Here is a 17223-nt window from a genome sequence, read left to right as displayed (position 1 = left end):
AGGAGGGGTCAGTGGCGTGGTGAACGGAGAGGGTTGCGTTGGTTTGTCAGACGCCTCAACTAATATAAAAACGTTTTCTTTTACAGTCCGTAACCAAAATATGCGGGCAAAGGGCGTAATAGTTTTAACACTGTGGCCGGTTGAGATGATTAGAGTCTGAGTTCGGAAGACATTTTTGGGATTTCAAAATTGCATAGGCCCACCTAGGTAACAGCATTTGTGGGCAGGTAGGGAAGTAGCCTTCCGGAAGAACTCGCGATACAGGTTGGCAGTTTGCATACGGCACTCGTAAAGTAAGTTTTGAAACAAGTTTTTAATCAACTACAGAAGGAAAAATGAAGGATTTTCGAAAAAAGAAGCTGTATGTCTTCGTGGACGTGCTGTGCGTGTTAGTGGGTAAGTACAGTAGCTACAGTGTATCAATTTCACACTGCGCTTGAACAAAGACAGGATTATTTATATACTAGGCAGGCTACGTAAGCAGATATATTCACATACAGTCATTGGGACTACCGCGTCCATGCCTCGGTAACATTGATTTTAATTTTATACTGATGAAAAACCATTGGACATGAAATGGAAAAGGTATCCAGATTGTTACCAACATAATACTCCTCCTCGTGGTTAATTTATGTTGCAAATGACAACGTCTTTATTGTAGATTTAACTGATTTAGTCACTTGATTACATAGTTGAGTCGAACTGTCGGCCTACTCTTCATAAAAAAATAGAAAGTTTAAATATGTGCGCCCTAGAGACAATTATTATAAAGCTGACGGACTGTGAAAGAGTCAGATTTAAGTTTTTGTGTTAACACTTTCTCCAGTTCATACTGATTATAACACCGTAGTAGACAATAAGATGGGAGTAGCTTGTTTTTAATGCCAGCCTGTCTGCTCCAGACCATCACCACTTCCAAACATGCACATTTGTCCAGATTACATGATGCGATATTAAATTGCACCATGGGAAAATAGGAAAAGCTCATTCGCATCATGGGCCTTTACTTTTTGTACTGAGTTTCAGTAAACTCAATATTTGTTTATGGAAATGTAATATGCATATGTCTGCCCCCTTATCCATATTTTCCTCTATTTGGCCTTTCAAAATCTTTTGAAGAATATGCCTCTTTTCCACATTCAATGCATTTTCAAGGATCTTGCTTGCAAATGTGCATGACAGACCAGCTACTTCAATACTGAGTTAGTTTAATATGAACTATGGCTGGGCATTTAAAGTGCAGACTATCAATGAATCAATGAATATAAATGATAGGGCAGTGCAAATGTACAAGTGGACAATGGATTGAGGTGAAGCTATAGCAATACATACAGTACCGGTCAAAAGTTTGGACACACCTACTTATTCAAGTGTTTTTCTTTATTTTGACTATTTTCTACATTGTAAAGTAATAGTGAATAAATCAAAGCTATGAAATAACACATATGGAATCATGTATTAACCAAAAAATGTGTTTTATATATTTTATATTTGAGATACTTCAAAGTAGCCACCCTTTGCCTTGGTGACAGCTTTGCACACTCTTGACATTCTCTCAACCACCTTCATGAGGTAGTCACCTGGAATTCATTTCAATTAACAGGTGTGCCTTGTTAAAAGTTAATTTATGGATTTTCTTTTCCTTAATGCATTTGAACCAATCAGTTGTGTTGTGACAAGGTAGGGGTGGTTCAGAAGATAGCTCTATTTAGTAAAAGACCAAGTCCATATTATGGCAAGAACAGCTAAAATAAACAAAGAGAAACGACAGTCCATCATTACTTTAGGACATGAAGGTCAGTTAATCGTGAACATTTCAAGAACTTCAAATGCAGTCTCAAAAACCATCAAGCGCTATGATGAAACTGGCTCTCATGAGGACCGCCACAGGAAAGGAAGACCCAGAGTTAACTCTGCTGCAGTGGATAAGTTCATTAGAGTTAACTGCACCTCAGATTGCAGCCCAAATAAATTCACACAGTTCATGTAACAGACACATCTCAACATTAACTGTTAAGAGGAGACTGCGTGAATCAGGCCTTCATGGTTGAATTGCTGCAAAGAAACCACTACTAAAGGACACCAATAAGAAGAGACTTGCTTGGGCCAAGAAACACAAGCAATGGACATTAGACTGGTGAAAATCTGTCCTTTGGTCTAATCGGTCCAAATGTGAGATTTTTGGTTCCAACCGCCATGTCTTTGTGAGACACAGAGTAGGTGAACGGATGATCTCTGTATGTCTGCTTCCCACCGTGAAGCATGGAGTAGGAGGTGTGATGGTATGGGGAAGCTTTGCTGGTGACACTGTGATTTATTTAGAATTCAAGGTACACTTAACCAGCATGGCTACAACAGCATTCTGCAACGATACGCCATCTGGTTTGGGCTTAGTGGGACCATCATTTGTTTTTCAACAGGACAATGACCCAACACACCTCCAGGCTGTGTAAGGGTTATTTGACCAAGAAGGAGAGTCAATGACCTGGCCTCCACAATCACCCAACCTCTACCCAATAAAAAATAAAACATTTAACTAGGCAAATTCTTATTTACAATGATGGCCTACACCGGCCAAACCCAGACGACGCTGGGCCAATTGTGCGGTGCCCTATGGGACTCCCAATCACGGCCGGTTGTGATACAGCCTGGATTCAAACCATGGTGTCTGTAGTGACGCCCCTAGCACTGAGATGCAGTGCCTTAGACCGCTGCGCCACTCGGGAGCCTGAATTGGATGGTTTGGGATGAATTGGACCGCAGAGTGAAGGAAAAGCAGCCAACAAATGCTCAGCATATGTGGGAAGTCCTTCAAGACTGTTGGAAAAGCATTACAGGTGAAGCTGGTTGAGAGAATGCCAAGAGTGTGCAAAGCTGTCATTAAGGCAAAGGGTGGCTATTTGAAGAATCTCAAATATTAAATATGTTTTGATTTGTTTAAAAAAAAATTGGTTACTACATGATTCCATATGTGTTATGTCATAGTTTTAATGTCTTCACTATTATTCTACAATGTAGAAAATAGTAAAAATAAAGAAAAACCCTTGAATGAGTAGGTGTGTCCAAACTTTTGACTGGTACTGTATATTGTTGTCCAATCATCCTCTCTGACTTTTCTATTATTGTGTAGCACATTCCCCATACATGTCAAGCAGGCCAATCAGTCCCTACTCCCTAGAGATGGGTTTCCCAACTCCGGTCCTCAAGTACCCACAACTGTACACATTTTTATTGTAGCCCCGGACAAACACCTGATTCAACTAATTTAGTGGTTGATTCAGGTTTTTTCGTCCAGGGCTACAATAAAAATATATACTATTGGCAGTACTTGACGACGGGAGTTGGAAAACACTGCTTAGAGTTAGGTTCTCCATCTGTCAAGGCTCCAATGTGGGGGTGTTGTTACACAGGGGGTGTATGATAACTGATAACTGCACTTACACTTGGCAGACTGATTGCGTAATGGTCTGGCCTTTAGCAGCACATTCCCACGTTGTTGTTGTTCAGTGTGGTGTGAGAGAAGAGGAGAGCAGAATGGGTAATGCCTGTTGGGACCTGCTTCAGGGCAGCATCCCCAGGCTTTCAGGATATGATCCATTCCACCATGAGATTCCAGCAGTGAGTACATCACACCGACTGCTGCATAGTGAGAGTCTGGCTGGCCCCCCTAAAGAACTCTAAAGCCCACCATGTCACGAGTCTCGGCTTAAATTCTCACGGTCAAATTTAGATGATCCACCTCACTTCTTGCACCCTCCAAAGAAAGGAGAAGTAAGTCAAATCCATGCTCCTGATCTTTGCAAAAAATAGTGTTTTCAGGCACAGGATACACTAGTTATGGTGTGGCTTTTGTTACACCTCAAAAATGGATTGAAATGCACTCCACTGCCCAAGCCCGTAGCAATAGTATGAGAACAATGTTTTTGCTGGCTTGCCCGAAGGACATAAATTGCTAGAAGTAAAAATACAACTGAATCTCTACCATGGGGAAGTTGATATAAAGGGAGGGTGCAGTGATGTGGTCTGTAGTTTAATTATTAGAAGGTTACTGTGAAGTGTGAATTAATCGTATTGCAATGGTTATGCAACAAGTCAGAACCACATTCCCCAGGGTTAACCTCTGATGTAAGCTATTACATTTAAATGACATTACACTAAGCTCTGTAGATATAATCACAGAGTAATATAACTGGTAAATACTTATCCTGCCCAGTGCTTTGCCCATGTCAAACTATCAAAAGCTGGTGTGGCAGGTGAGGTGTGTGATTATTAACCATGGGTCATTTCCATTGTTAAAGGACCCATGAGCACCAGCATATGAAGTTCATAGGAGCATATCAAATTGGGTGTCAAATGAAAGCTAAGAGTCCATATGTTTGGCAAATGAAGGCATAGATATATTTTTCAACCATTTTCCATGTAAAACAATTGTAATGGCTTTGATTTCTGGTCAAACAGATGGAAAAGGAATCTTAGAAAACATCTTCAAGAAAAAGTCTTCAAAGGTATTAGAAATACATCAAAACACAATAGTGTTGAAGAAAGACCCCTGCCAACTAATGTCAACACTTCTATTTCGTTTTGGAGAACTTATTTTCCTTCTGTAAATTTATGAAACATTGCCTTGTGCCTTGAAATTCCATTACCAAAACCCACATATCTTTAAGATATTTTCAAAAGTCTCTCCCTCATGATTAGGGATGATTATGAAAGTTCACAGAAGTAACAAGTAAAGGTAGACCTACCAATTTGTTATAGTGTTTTTACTGATATCAATATTTGTTTATGAGTTATTAAGCAACTCAAACTCAATTCTGTTACCAAATTAGTATTCTCTCCTCCTCATCTCTCTCTTCTCTCTCTTCTCTCCTCCTCATCTCTCTCTTCTCTCTCTTCTCTCCTCCTCATCTCTCTCTTCTCTCTCTTCTCTCCTCCTCATCTCTCTCTTCTCTCTATTCTCTCCTCCTCATCTCTCTCTTCTCTCTATTCTCTCCTCCTCATCTCTCTCTTCTCTCTCTTCTCTCCTCCTCATCTCTCTCTCTCTCCTCATCTCTCTCTTCTCTCAACTTCTCTCATTCTCCTCTCTCTTCTCTCATTCTCCTCTCTCTTCTTTCTCTCTCTCTCTTCTTTCTCTCTCTTCTCTCTTCTCTCTCTCTCCAGTTAATGTTACCTCTCCTCTCTTACTGACACCTACCCAGCATGAGCCCCCTCTCTTTCCATTTTCTGTAACCAGCATTCCTACCAACTCAGCACTGACCAACACCGGACATCCATGGATGTTGAAAAGTAGGTGATTTGATTTCAACATCCACAGACGTCGTTTTTTAGTCCGGTCCGGAACAGCCTTGATTTGGCTCAAACGTGGACGTGAACCAATCATAGACGTCTATTTCACAAGTTTGGTCATCACAGTACAGTTGAGTATAGTACTGTAGAGCACACTGGAGATTAGTACAGAATAATGAACTCTACTGAACTGTACTGACCTCTACTTTCCTGTGATGTACTGTGCTGTTCAAACAATGTGAAACAAAGATGTCTATGATTGGTTGAGATTTGGTCCGAAACAACCAAATTTGGGCTTGTTTGTGGGCAGAGCTCATTACAATAATAGCCATATATGCAAAGGATTATGTTGCGTATTTCTACCTTTTATGAACCTGTTTAGGATACAGCACCATGAAGAGAATGACATTCATATCCATAATTATGCATTTCTGTGTAGTACAGATCAGGGATCCATGATTGAATTCTGTTACTGTAGTTCAATAACCAAAATAGATTATTTAAACCTCAAGGTGTCATGTCATAGCTGACATCCCATTCTTTCTGCAGACATCTTTGAATCTAAAAGGGATACTTCGCGATTTTGATCTACTTCTCCAGAGTCAGCTGAATTCATGGACACCATTTTTATGTCTTTGCATCCAGTATGAAGGAAGTTAGCATTAGCTCGCAAAACTACCTCTAACTAGTGTTACCATAGACTTCCAGTCATTGCGCTATCTACTAGCAGCTACCATAGACTTCTAGTCATTGCGCTAACGCTACTTAGCAACTTTCTTCAAACTGCATGCAGACACATGTTATACATAAATCTTTGGGGAAGTAGATAAAGAACTTCATTGCCTAAATCCTGAAGTATCCCTTTAATTCGGTGCAAATACTGTTTTTGAAAAACATGGTCGCATATATGGTTTTTTAAACTTTGAAATCAATGTTTTTTGTTTGGCTCAGCATAATTTCATTATTGTGGAATTGCCCCATGACAAAGAGGCAGTTTCAAAGTCACTAGTTGGAGTCCTCACAAGCCCCCTGCTTTACAACCCATGCTAGGATTTCACTGTGGAATTAGATGTTCCTCAGACAATAAGACTCTATGCTTCAGAGAGCTTTCTCTCATGTTTATGTCCTAGATGGCCTCAGCAGCTAGTAAGTAATCTGTAGTTACCAATTTTTTGGGATACTCAAATATCTGCCCTAGTTTAGGCTTGAGTTTGACATTCAATATAGGCTCCTCACTCCCACCCCTCTCAAACCCTCTTACCCTCTTTCTCTCCCTCCCTCTCTTCTGTCTGTAAACCTACACTCAGCACAAATAGACATTGAGTGTTGGCTGGGGTTAACCTCTCCCTGTCTGAAGTTTTCATAAGTAGCACTACAGAGAGACCAGCAGAGCAGAATAACAGAGTCTACATTTTCAGCTGTACTCTGTGCTTCAGTCCATATGTATAGCTTTGTACTGTTTCTTATGAATAAAGTGTATTCTGAGCAACATATGATTGCTAACCCCCCCCCCCCCCCCCCCCCCCCCCCCAGCAAAGCAGAGGTTACACTCACCACACACTCTCTCCAGAGCTGAGAGGCTATGAGTGAGTGTGACTCAGTTAGGTCTCCACATACATACTACTGGACCCCCAGGGGCTTGGCACAGTTACAGAGGGACACAAGAAGGAATCAGCTGGTTTAGAATGGAACCTGAGGAGATTTCTCATATTTTTTTTCTTCACTCAAACTCAATGGCACAGCAATGCAAATCAGAGTATCTCTGGCACTTCTGAGCAAATGAGTGCAAGACAGCAAAGGAAATGCTGTGTCTTTTCTCCAACTCAATCATCAAGTTTTCTGATGACACCACAGCGGTAGGCCTGAATACCAACAGCGATGAGACAGCCTACAGGGAAGAGGTGAAGGTCCTGGTGGAGTGGTGCCAGGAAAATAACCTCTTTCCTCAACATCAACCAAACGAAGGAGCTGATCGTGGACTTCAGGAGACAGCAGAGAGAGCACGCCCCCATCCACATTGACAGGGTTGCAGTGGAGAGGTTGAAAAGCTTGAAAATCCTCAGCGTGCACATCACTGACAACCTGAAATGGTCCATTCACACCGACAGTGTGGTGAAGAAGGCGCAACAGCTCCTCTTCAACCTCAAGAGGATGAAGAATTTTGGGTTGGCCCCTAAGACCCTCACAAACTTCTACAGGTGTACCATTGAGAGCATCCTGTCGGGTTGTACCACCACCTGTTACGGCAGTTGCATGAGCCGTAACCGCAGGGCTCTCCAGAGGTTGGTGCGGTCTGCCCAACCCATCAACGGCGGCACACTGCCTGGCCTCCAGGTCATCTACAACACCCGGTGTCACAGCCCCCCCGAACCACAGCCTGTTCACCCCGCTACCATCTAGAAGGCAGAGACAGTAAAGGTGCTTCAAAGCTGGGACCGAGAGACTGAAAAACAGCTTATTTCGCCAGGCCGTCAGACTGTTAAGTAGTCACTACTAGCCGGCCTCCACCCAGTACACTGATCAGTCTCTGACATCCCATTTGGCCAAAAAGCAACACATTTGAAGTTTTGGAATGGCTTAGTCAAAGTCCAGACCTAATCCCAATTGAGATGTTGTGGCAGGAATTGAAACGAGCAGGTCATGCTTGAAAACCCACAAATGTCGCTGAGTTCTGTATTGAAGAGTGGGCCAAAATTCCTCCACAGCGACTTGAGAAACTGATCAATAAGTACAGGAAGTGTTTGGTTGCAGTCATTGCAGCTAAAGGTGGCACAACATGTTATTGAGTGTAAAGAGGCAATTACTTTTTCACACAGGTGTTGAGTGTTACATGACTTTGTGAAATAAGGATGTAATTGTTGTATTATTTGTTCCCTTTATCTAATATTAGATTTTGGTTGAAGATCTGATTACAGTCTGTTAAAAACAATATGCAACGGTAGAGAAAATTAGAAAGGGGGCGCAAACTTTTTCACAGCACTGTAACTACTGCTGTACACACCTTTTCTATTCATATACTGTCCTTACTATCTATTCACACCATTATTGTGTGTATTGTTAGGTATTAGTGCACTGTTGAAGATAGAAAAATAAGCATTTCACTGCACCTGTGATAACATTTGCAAAATATGTGTATGCAGCCAATACAATTATATTTGAATCTTAGTGCCATCAGTAAGAAAGCTTTTCTATCCGTGTTAAATAGGATAGTACTGGAAAAATGTTGGGAAAGAGATTTGACTCAATAAAATATGTTCCCATGTTCTTTGACCTGACTGCCCTGGAGTTTCTAGTGGTTGAGGCCTGTGAAGGAAATGATGAAGCTGTCTCCAGGGATTCAGGATTCTCATCCAGATTGGTTGGGAAAAGGCATTGTCATGAGTTCTCCAACTGTTTCCTCTCACGGAGAAATGTACTGATGACAGCAGAGGGAATAGTGCTCCCAGGGCAGTTATGTTATGGAATCTGAAGGCATTTCAATAAACAGAGTAGAATAGGTGGACAAACACACTTAGATGAGTTTGTTTAGTGAAGTATTGCAACATAAATTTCGCAACCAATGACCATAAGCACTACATTTTAAGGATTTGATACTATTAGGTTAAATGGAATGGAGAAGAGTACCTTAAATAGTTTCTTAACCTTTTTATACCATGGGTCTACAAATATCTATAGCTCCCAGATGTATAATCAAAATGTGTTGTCTGGTCTATTTGTTTGATCTAGGAAAAGTCAGACTATTCCCCAGACCAGATTTAACTGCCCTCCATCCGCACTACTTGGTGCTCAGAATGCGTAAATGATGAGAACGAGAGAAAGGGGATTAGAAAGCAATGGGTAGCTGGATTTGGTGTGACTGATTGGGGAAGTCGGGTGTTTCTAGTGTGAATTAGAATTCCCGATCCAAATGCAGAAGTTGTATGCTCAGCACATACCTTCCACATTAGTCAGTCTAGCCTGCCAGGGAGGACAGAGCAGAGTAGACTGTGGGGCTGGGAGAAGGGCCCTAGTCCACACACTACACAGTGAGGGAAGAAGACACTGAGAGAAGTTGAATGAAAGGCTCTACACAGTCTACGCAATCAGAGCTGACGTAGGTCCATTTGCATTGTGTTCCAAAAATTCAACCGCACAAATGTACGTTGAACTACGTAGAGAACGACACAGATGGACCTCCGCCAGCTCCATTTGTGTAGACTGGGTAGAGAGGACAGAGAGTGAGAGTATAATATTGGCATGATGAGAGTTGAGGAAAGGGCGTAGATGGACTGGCGAAAGAGAAACAGAGTAGAGGCACTGAATGAGAGACTGAGAGGACAGTGGCTGGAGAAAAAAAAGTAACTGGATGACCCTCAGTGTGGAAAGACAGGCCATCCAATCCCAGGAAAGCAGAGTGTTGAAGCTCGTGGCCCAGCTGTGACTGTAGGAAGGCCGCCTCTCTAGTCTGAACCAGTCAGGTCACACCTAGGGCTGTTGGGGTGACAATATTACTGTAAAATTCTAGATGACTGTCGAGTCACAGTAATCTCCTCTTATGCATTCTTGTACCTTTTTATTGACCTTTTTATTTCAGTATTTGCACTATCTCTATGCACACTCACAGGGCCCTACACACACACACACTCACTCCATCATCTGCTCACTCACACATAATAATGCACAAACATTTATACTGACTCTACATACCCGCACACCCACTCACATACAAGCTGCTGCTACTTTGTTTATCTTATATCCTGCTCCCTAGTCACCTTACCCCTATACATATCTACCTCCATCACTCCAGTATCACTGCACATGTACAGTAAATATGGTAGTGCAAGCTTTTTTTGGCGACTTTTTCAAATCATCAGAGGCCTGTAGTTGCATCACACAGCCCATATATGTTTTGATTTCTAATGCATTCTAAGGTTTGTATCATTAACAAGTAAAGTTGCCCAATAACTAGAAATCTAGCATTTAGGGCCTGTTTCAAATGATCACTTTTACGTTTAACATAGCCACTTCATATGCGCCGCTCTCTTGTTCCAGAATGGGAAAAATATCCATTATATTTTATTCAGCTAAGTTCAAATATATTCTTCTTACTATAGAATCATGTAAAATAATGTCACGGGACTTATAAGCATATCTTGTCAGCTAAATGAACAAGCCTACAGTCTATGGCATGGAGCATAGCCAGATAACATACAGTAGGCCAACTCATATTCTGTTCTTCTGAAATACCTTTCCTTCAAGTTTCTTTAGACCTGCCTAAAATAAAGAATGAATTTATTGTGATGGTGTATATTCAATTGATTTATTATACTTTTTTAAATGTAGATGTTCCAAAGGCGAGCATCAGAGGCTTGTATGCTGCTTGTGTGAGTGGAGCTTGGAGATGCTAAACATGTTAATGTTAAGTAATGGTAATGACAATAACCGGCTGACAACATTAATGACAGCCCTAGTCACACCACAGCATGTGAATATCACATCAGATGAATCAGCTATGCTTTAAAAAATCACACAAAGTAAAATCCCAGGCTGTATGTTTTTGTAATTCTGTCCAACTGTGTCTATAAAGCAGTCCAGGTGCCACACAGTAAAAAGCAGGGAGAGGCCCGGTCTATAGTGCAGTGTCAGTAATGTTTGAGGCGGAGAATGATTCTTTAATTAAATCAGTGGTCTAGATGTGTAGTCAGCGCAGTTACTCAGGTGTTTGAGTTCAGGCTCTGACCACTCCATTACTGCACTCATTTCAGGGAATAAATGTACATTTCAATGCAAGAATCGAAATGAGCCATGTACAGCCAGGTCCAACATTATTGGCACCCTTGTTAAAAATGAGCAAAAAAGACAGTATGAAATAAATAATACATATTTTATGCTCAACATGTTTTGGAAATGTATATTTTATACTAATACAATTGCTCCAAAAAGAGGTGTAAAAATGATTGGCACCCCTGTTTTCAATACTCCCGGCACCCTCTCCTTGCGAGGATAATTGCACTGAGCCTTTTTCTCAAGTGTTTCATGAGTTGGAGAACACATCAGGAGAGATCTTAGACCATTCTTCCATACAGAATCCTTCCAGATCCTTGATATCCTTCACCTGTGCTTATGGACTGCCCTCTTCAATATAAACCACAGGTTTTCAATCGGGTTCAAGTTCAGAGACTGAGATGGCCATTGCAAAATTATGATTTTGTGTTCAATTAACTATTTCTTTGTGGATGTTGACGTGTGCTTGTATTGTCTTGCTGGAAGATCCACGTTTCGGCTTCCTGGCAGAAGCAACCAGTTTTTTTGGGCTAAATTGTCCTTGTACTTGGTAGATGCCGTTGACCTTAACAAGGGCCCCAGAACCAGTGGCAGCAAAACAGCCCCATAACATCAACGATCACCACCATATTTACAGAAGGTATGAGGTTATTTTCTGCATATGCATCCTTCTTTCAACGCCAAACCCACCACTGGTGTGCGTGGCCAAAGGGCTCTATTTTCATGTCATCGGACCATAGTACTTGTTCCAATCCAAGTGCCAATGGCGTTTAGCAAACTTTTACATTTGTTGGTTGCTCTCAATAAAGTCACTTTTTATGGCAACCCTTCCAAAGAGCCTATTGGCATGGAGGTAGCGTCTAATTGTAGATTTGGAGACTTGGTGACCCAAAGATACGACCAAGTTCTGTAATTCTCCAACTTTGGCCCGTTGATATTTCTTTGCGTCCTGAACGATCTTCCTCACTGCGTGGGGACAAGATGTGCGTCCTCTATCAGACAAGTTTATCACTGATCTTAATTGTTGCCCTAATAGTGGTAAGTGGTATCTTTTTTTGTTGCTATTTTCTTTGTCCCCATTGGCGGATTTTATGAAGGTCAACAACCATTTGTCACTTAATTTGTGAGCTCTTTGCCTTTTCCCATGGTAATGGATGACAACAGGATTTTACATGCGTATTACGTCATTACCAGTAAAACAGGAAGCCATGGAAGGCCACAATAGTTAATTCGTTGAAATTAACTTAAAATCTGCATTAAAATTCAAATGTTTGATTTTGTTTGGTTTTATTTCTGAGAATCTTTAGATGTGCCAATAATTTCAATTCCTTATGTGTTATTTCATAGTTTTGATGTCTTCACTATTATTCTACAATGTAGAGAATACAAAAAATAAAGAAAAACCCTGGTATGAGTAGGTGTGTCCAAACCTTTGGCTCGTACTGTGTATATATAGCATCCAATAGCTCAGTATTTTAATTATTTGTTTCATACAGTATTTTTTGCTCATCTTTATCAAGGATGTCTGACTGTATTTTCAATTATGTCTCTTTGGTTCTTGTGCTGTAAATTCAAATCACTTCCTGAATTGAGATGGCGTTGACCCCATCCCTGCCCTCCACTGTGTAGACAGAGAGAGGACGTGACAAATTGCAGTGACTCTCAGCTTCCAGTGAGATCATGACCCAAATCATCCCATGTAATTGCAGATCAGCTGTCTAAAATAGGCCGGGCTCCACTCTATATTTACAGAGCGGGAGAGTATAGGAGGACACTGGGATTGAAGGAATGACAGAGGATAAATGAGCTCGAGAGACTCTGAATAAGAGAGTGAGGGCACAAAGGAAGATAGAAATTAGTGGCGTTGATGGAATGCAATGAATCTCTTCTACCCAGCTCAGAGGGGCCAGGTAGCTTAGGACCCTTTTTGAAAAAGTTTAGATCTTATGCATATCCTGTAACTTTGAGCAGGTGCTGGATAGCTTTAACAAACTTTTTTCCCATTTGTTTGTGTCTGAACCAATTGTCTTCAAGAGTCATTTTCCTCCCCTCTCCCTTGTATTTCTGTGCCCCAAGACCCCGTTTAGGAGAAGCATAGAGTAGACGAAGGTGCCATTGTAAATGATTGTGAATCGAAAGTAGAGGAGGAAGGGGAACATTAGCTTCTCAAAATGTGGCTGAAAGCTGTTCAAATGGGGTTCCTTAATCTGAGGCAGGTAATGTGAACTCCTGCTTCTCGTGACTTCAGAAGGCCTCATTATGGGCTCAAATAGGAGATATTTCACTGGCATTCCAAGAAGGGCCTCATTTCCCTCCAACTGTAGAGTCAGGTGTTTCATGGGGCGAATACATTCCCTTGCAAACCTGCTTTCCTCTATTACTCTACCTTTTCTTGTAACAACTTTCATTTGAACCGTTAAAGACAAGTTCCCTATTTTCCTTCTGTAAAGATGAAGTTCTGCAGCAGAGTCAATTTGGGCTGTGACATTTTGTTGTGGTATCCTGGAGACCTATTTTGCCTGTCTATTTTTGCCTGTCAGTGTGGCTGTGTGTGTTTGTGTCTGTCTATGTGAATGTTTTTTGGGGTGGGTTAAGAAGCTTGGAAATCTCTTTCATATATTCTATGTAGACCTCATGAGGTTTATTAGACACCCCTACTGTAGGACTGTCACGATCGTGTGGAGGATTGACGGACCAAAACGCAGCTTTAGGAAAATAAGCCATCTCCTTTTTATTGGTGAAGAAGGCAAACGAAACAAAAAACACTAAACAAAACAAGAAAACGATCGTGAAGCTAAACAACGATGTGCACACACTGGCTACAAACGTATCACATAGACAACTACTCACATAGAATGAAAGCCTATGGCTACCCTAAATAAGGCTCCCAATCAGAGACAACCGAAATCAGCTGTCTCTAATTGGGAACTCATTCAGGTAACCATAGACTCTCCTAGACAACTAAACATACATAGACAACGCTAGACACATGTACTCAACACAAACCCATCTACTACACCCAACAACCCCTTTACCATAGAAACACCCAAAACCAACAAAAACACAAACATTCCCCATGTCACACCCTGACCTAACTAAAATAATAAAGAAAACAAAGAATACTAAGGCCAGGGCATGACAAGGACACTAGAGCCAATTTTATTTTTATATCTTTTTTGTACTTATTTAATTTTTTTGCCGACATTGTTTAAAAAACAACATTTTCATATGAACTTTTAGATGTATGTCTCATAAAGTCAAAGTGATGTGTCTGCAGTATAAATGCAGTATTATCAGTACAGAAATAAAGTCGTACACAGCTTAACAAGCCTGGAGGGGTCATTTCAGGCCAGGTGTACTGCCTACCCCATGCCCTACACTAATACACGAATAGAAATTGCGTCCTTCACTCTTCTAACTTCTTTATAGCCAGAAGTGCTAGATCCAAACTTGAGATGTGCAACTTTCAAGCATTGATGTAATGTAAGATTTGTGCACAAATATTGTAGTTATTTTTGCTCCTCTCAGATTCGACACTGATTCTCTCCACTCCTGCAGTGTCTTGTTACTTATGTTGTAGTGATATTTTTCTCGGTTTTCCGTTTACAGGAACTAATATTCACAAGTCTGATTATTCGGTCACTTTTCTTTCATAATTTGAACCTTATTTTTCCCACTTAGCCTCTACTAATGCTCCTGACAGACCCTTCTGAACAAAGGTGTTAAAAGCATTTCAATTGCTGCAGGGTGTTTGTTATACAGCATCAAGCACAAGCTGTCTATTTATAATGGCCTTTCACCATGCTGTATTAAAGAAAAATGTCCTAGATTTTATCCAGAGGGCCAGACCAGCGCTCAGACTCACAACACTAATACTGTAAGCATTCTAAGTTCACTCGTATGGGCAATGCAAACCAGATACAGGTTTCAATAAGCCTTGAGTTTGTCAGCATTTCCATTCGGTTTTCAATCGGCTGCAAGGTGTGAACATTCCTACCAATAGGATTTTGAATTGAATGGCTGTGTGTGGAGACAGATTTCATGTCATACTGTCTAAAACATTTCCAGCTGTACAGTAACGACAGCCATGCACACGGTAGCCCTCAAGCACAAGTTTATTTTTATTAGGAATGTATGGCCACTTATATTCCCGGTAAATATTGTTTTTCTGAATACATTACAGAGGATTTGACAGCTGGCGCTAATCCCAAGCAAGTTACATTATGAAAGATCAAGAGTCTGGAACTTCGCTTTGAGAAAATACTGTATGTTGTATAAAAACTTTCAAAGTGATGTATGATTAACTCAGAGGTGAAGTGGTGATAGAGGGAATGTCCTTCAGAGATCATCAGCCTGTCCTGATTTAAGTTACACTCAGCTCAGATGTTTGGAACAAAACAATGGCAAATTATTCCTCCAGAAACCAAACACATGTTATCGTGGACACTGGATCAGGGGGAGTGGGATGAATGAATAGTCACAATAACCAGGAAACACAAACCTCCTCCACTCTTTCTGTGATTCACTTCCTGCCATGTGTGGATTTGGAGGAGGAAAAGGAGGCCGTTCCTTGACATTCTTGGTGTGATTTTGACTGACGTTGTTTGTGCTAGCTGGAGGCAGGATGTAGGACAAATTAATTGACAATCAAATGGTGGATGGCCACATTGTCTTGAGGGCCTGGGGCCACTAAGGCTTTTATTTTAGGGTTCTATTCCCTCACAAAGCCTTCTACCACTGTGTAAACACTACCCCAACAGCCTTGTGCTGAGGAAAACAGGGAGCGGCTGGCAGGTGAGCTCCAGCTGCTGGTGATGACAAACACAGAGCAGAGTACAGAGGGATAATGGTTGGTGCCGGTTGAGAATGAAGGGTTGCCATTTGGTTCCCATATGAAATATCTGTCGGTTAAGTGCCACCTGTTTGGTGGTGACGCTGTCTGATCTCTGTTGATATAATGGTGGGTGCTTGCATTCATATTAAATGTAATAAACATATCCTCTTGAACTAATATTAGAAGACTAGCAATACAATGGACCATTTTTGTAGATGTAGCTTGTGTGAATCTCAGCTGCTATCTCCAGTTTAGGTTTTTCTCTCCAATGTTTGTCTCATTGTGCCTTTTGTCATGTCTGAAACCTAGCAGCAAGGTTAGACTGTATGACACAGTACACTGATCTTTCTTTATCCTATAGGGTCGTTCCACCTCAAAAAGCACAAGAAAGAGGATTTCGACACCCACCATCTCAGATTGTTCTGAAGTTGTTTCTGTTGTTGTAAGCAGATAAGATTAGCATTCCTGCAACATTGTTTTATATAATTTGATCTCTGAGAAATTAAGCTAATTGATTACACCCAAATTGGCCATTTTAATTGATGGGATTCATATAATATTCAATAAATATAGTGCCTAACATCTGATTTGGACCAAACTTTTTTTTCGAACAATGAGTTAGACATGAGGAATCCAAAGAAATGGTCTAAAGCACCTCACGGACTCCCCACCTCACACGCCAATCCCACCCCAACAATGAGTATATCTTATCAGTTCTCTATGTCTGACAAGTAGTTTGGAGCTGTGGCTTGGAGTGATGTTTCTTTATCCAATGTAATGTATTCTTAGTGAATTCTTAGTGAATCTTTTTTTCCCCCTCTCGGAGAGATTAGTCATTGAAATTGTTAGGTTTATGTCCCATCCTACATTGTTCTTGGTGCCGAAGATGTGGATGTCAATCATGGCAGCCCCCCGCACCTCTCTGATTCAAAGGGTTTGGGTTAAATGCGGAAGACACATTTCAGTTGAATGCATTCAGTTGTACAACTGACTAGGTATCCCCCTTTCCCTTTACAATTGACTAGGTATCCCCCTTTCCCTTTACAACTGACTAGGTATCCCCCTTTCCCTTTACAACTGACTAGGTATCCCCCTTTCCCTTTACAACTGACTAGGTATCCCCCTTTCCCTTTACAACTGACTAGGTATCCCCCTTTCCCTTTACAACTGACTAGGTATCCCCCTTTCCCTTTACAACTGACTAGGTATCCCCCTTTCCCTTTACAACTGACTAGGTATCCCCCTTTCCCTTTACAACTGACTAGGTATCCCCCTTTCCCTTTACAACTGACTAGGTATCCCCCTTTCCCTTTACAACTGACTAGGTATCCCCCTTTCCC

General features: G+C 41.2%; 1 protein-coding gene across 1 annotated transcript in view; it reads left to right on the top strand.

Annotated features, from left to right (window-relative positions):
- LOC129855141 (phospholipid phosphatase 2-like) overlaps positions 1-17223 on the top strand; it is a 34600-nt gene continuing 17377 nt past the window's right edge. The window contains exon 1 of the mRNA XM_055922500.1: positions 1-396. Coding sequence (XP_055778475.1) covers positions 336-396 — 61 coding nt within the window. The 5' untranslated portion in view covers positions 1-335. The remainder of the gene's footprint in view (positions 397-17223) is intronic.

The sequence above is a fragment of the Salvelinus fontinalis genome, chromosome 5 (genome assembly GCF_029448725.1).
Source record: "Salvelinus fontinalis isolate EN_2023a chromosome 5, ASM2944872v1, whole genome shotgun sequence".
In the NCBI taxonomy this organism is placed as follows: Eukaryota; Metazoa; Chordata; class Actinopteri; order Salmoniformes; family Salmonidae; genus Salvelinus; species Salvelinus fontinalis.
This window is presented reverse-complemented; position numbering and strand designations above follow the sequence as displayed.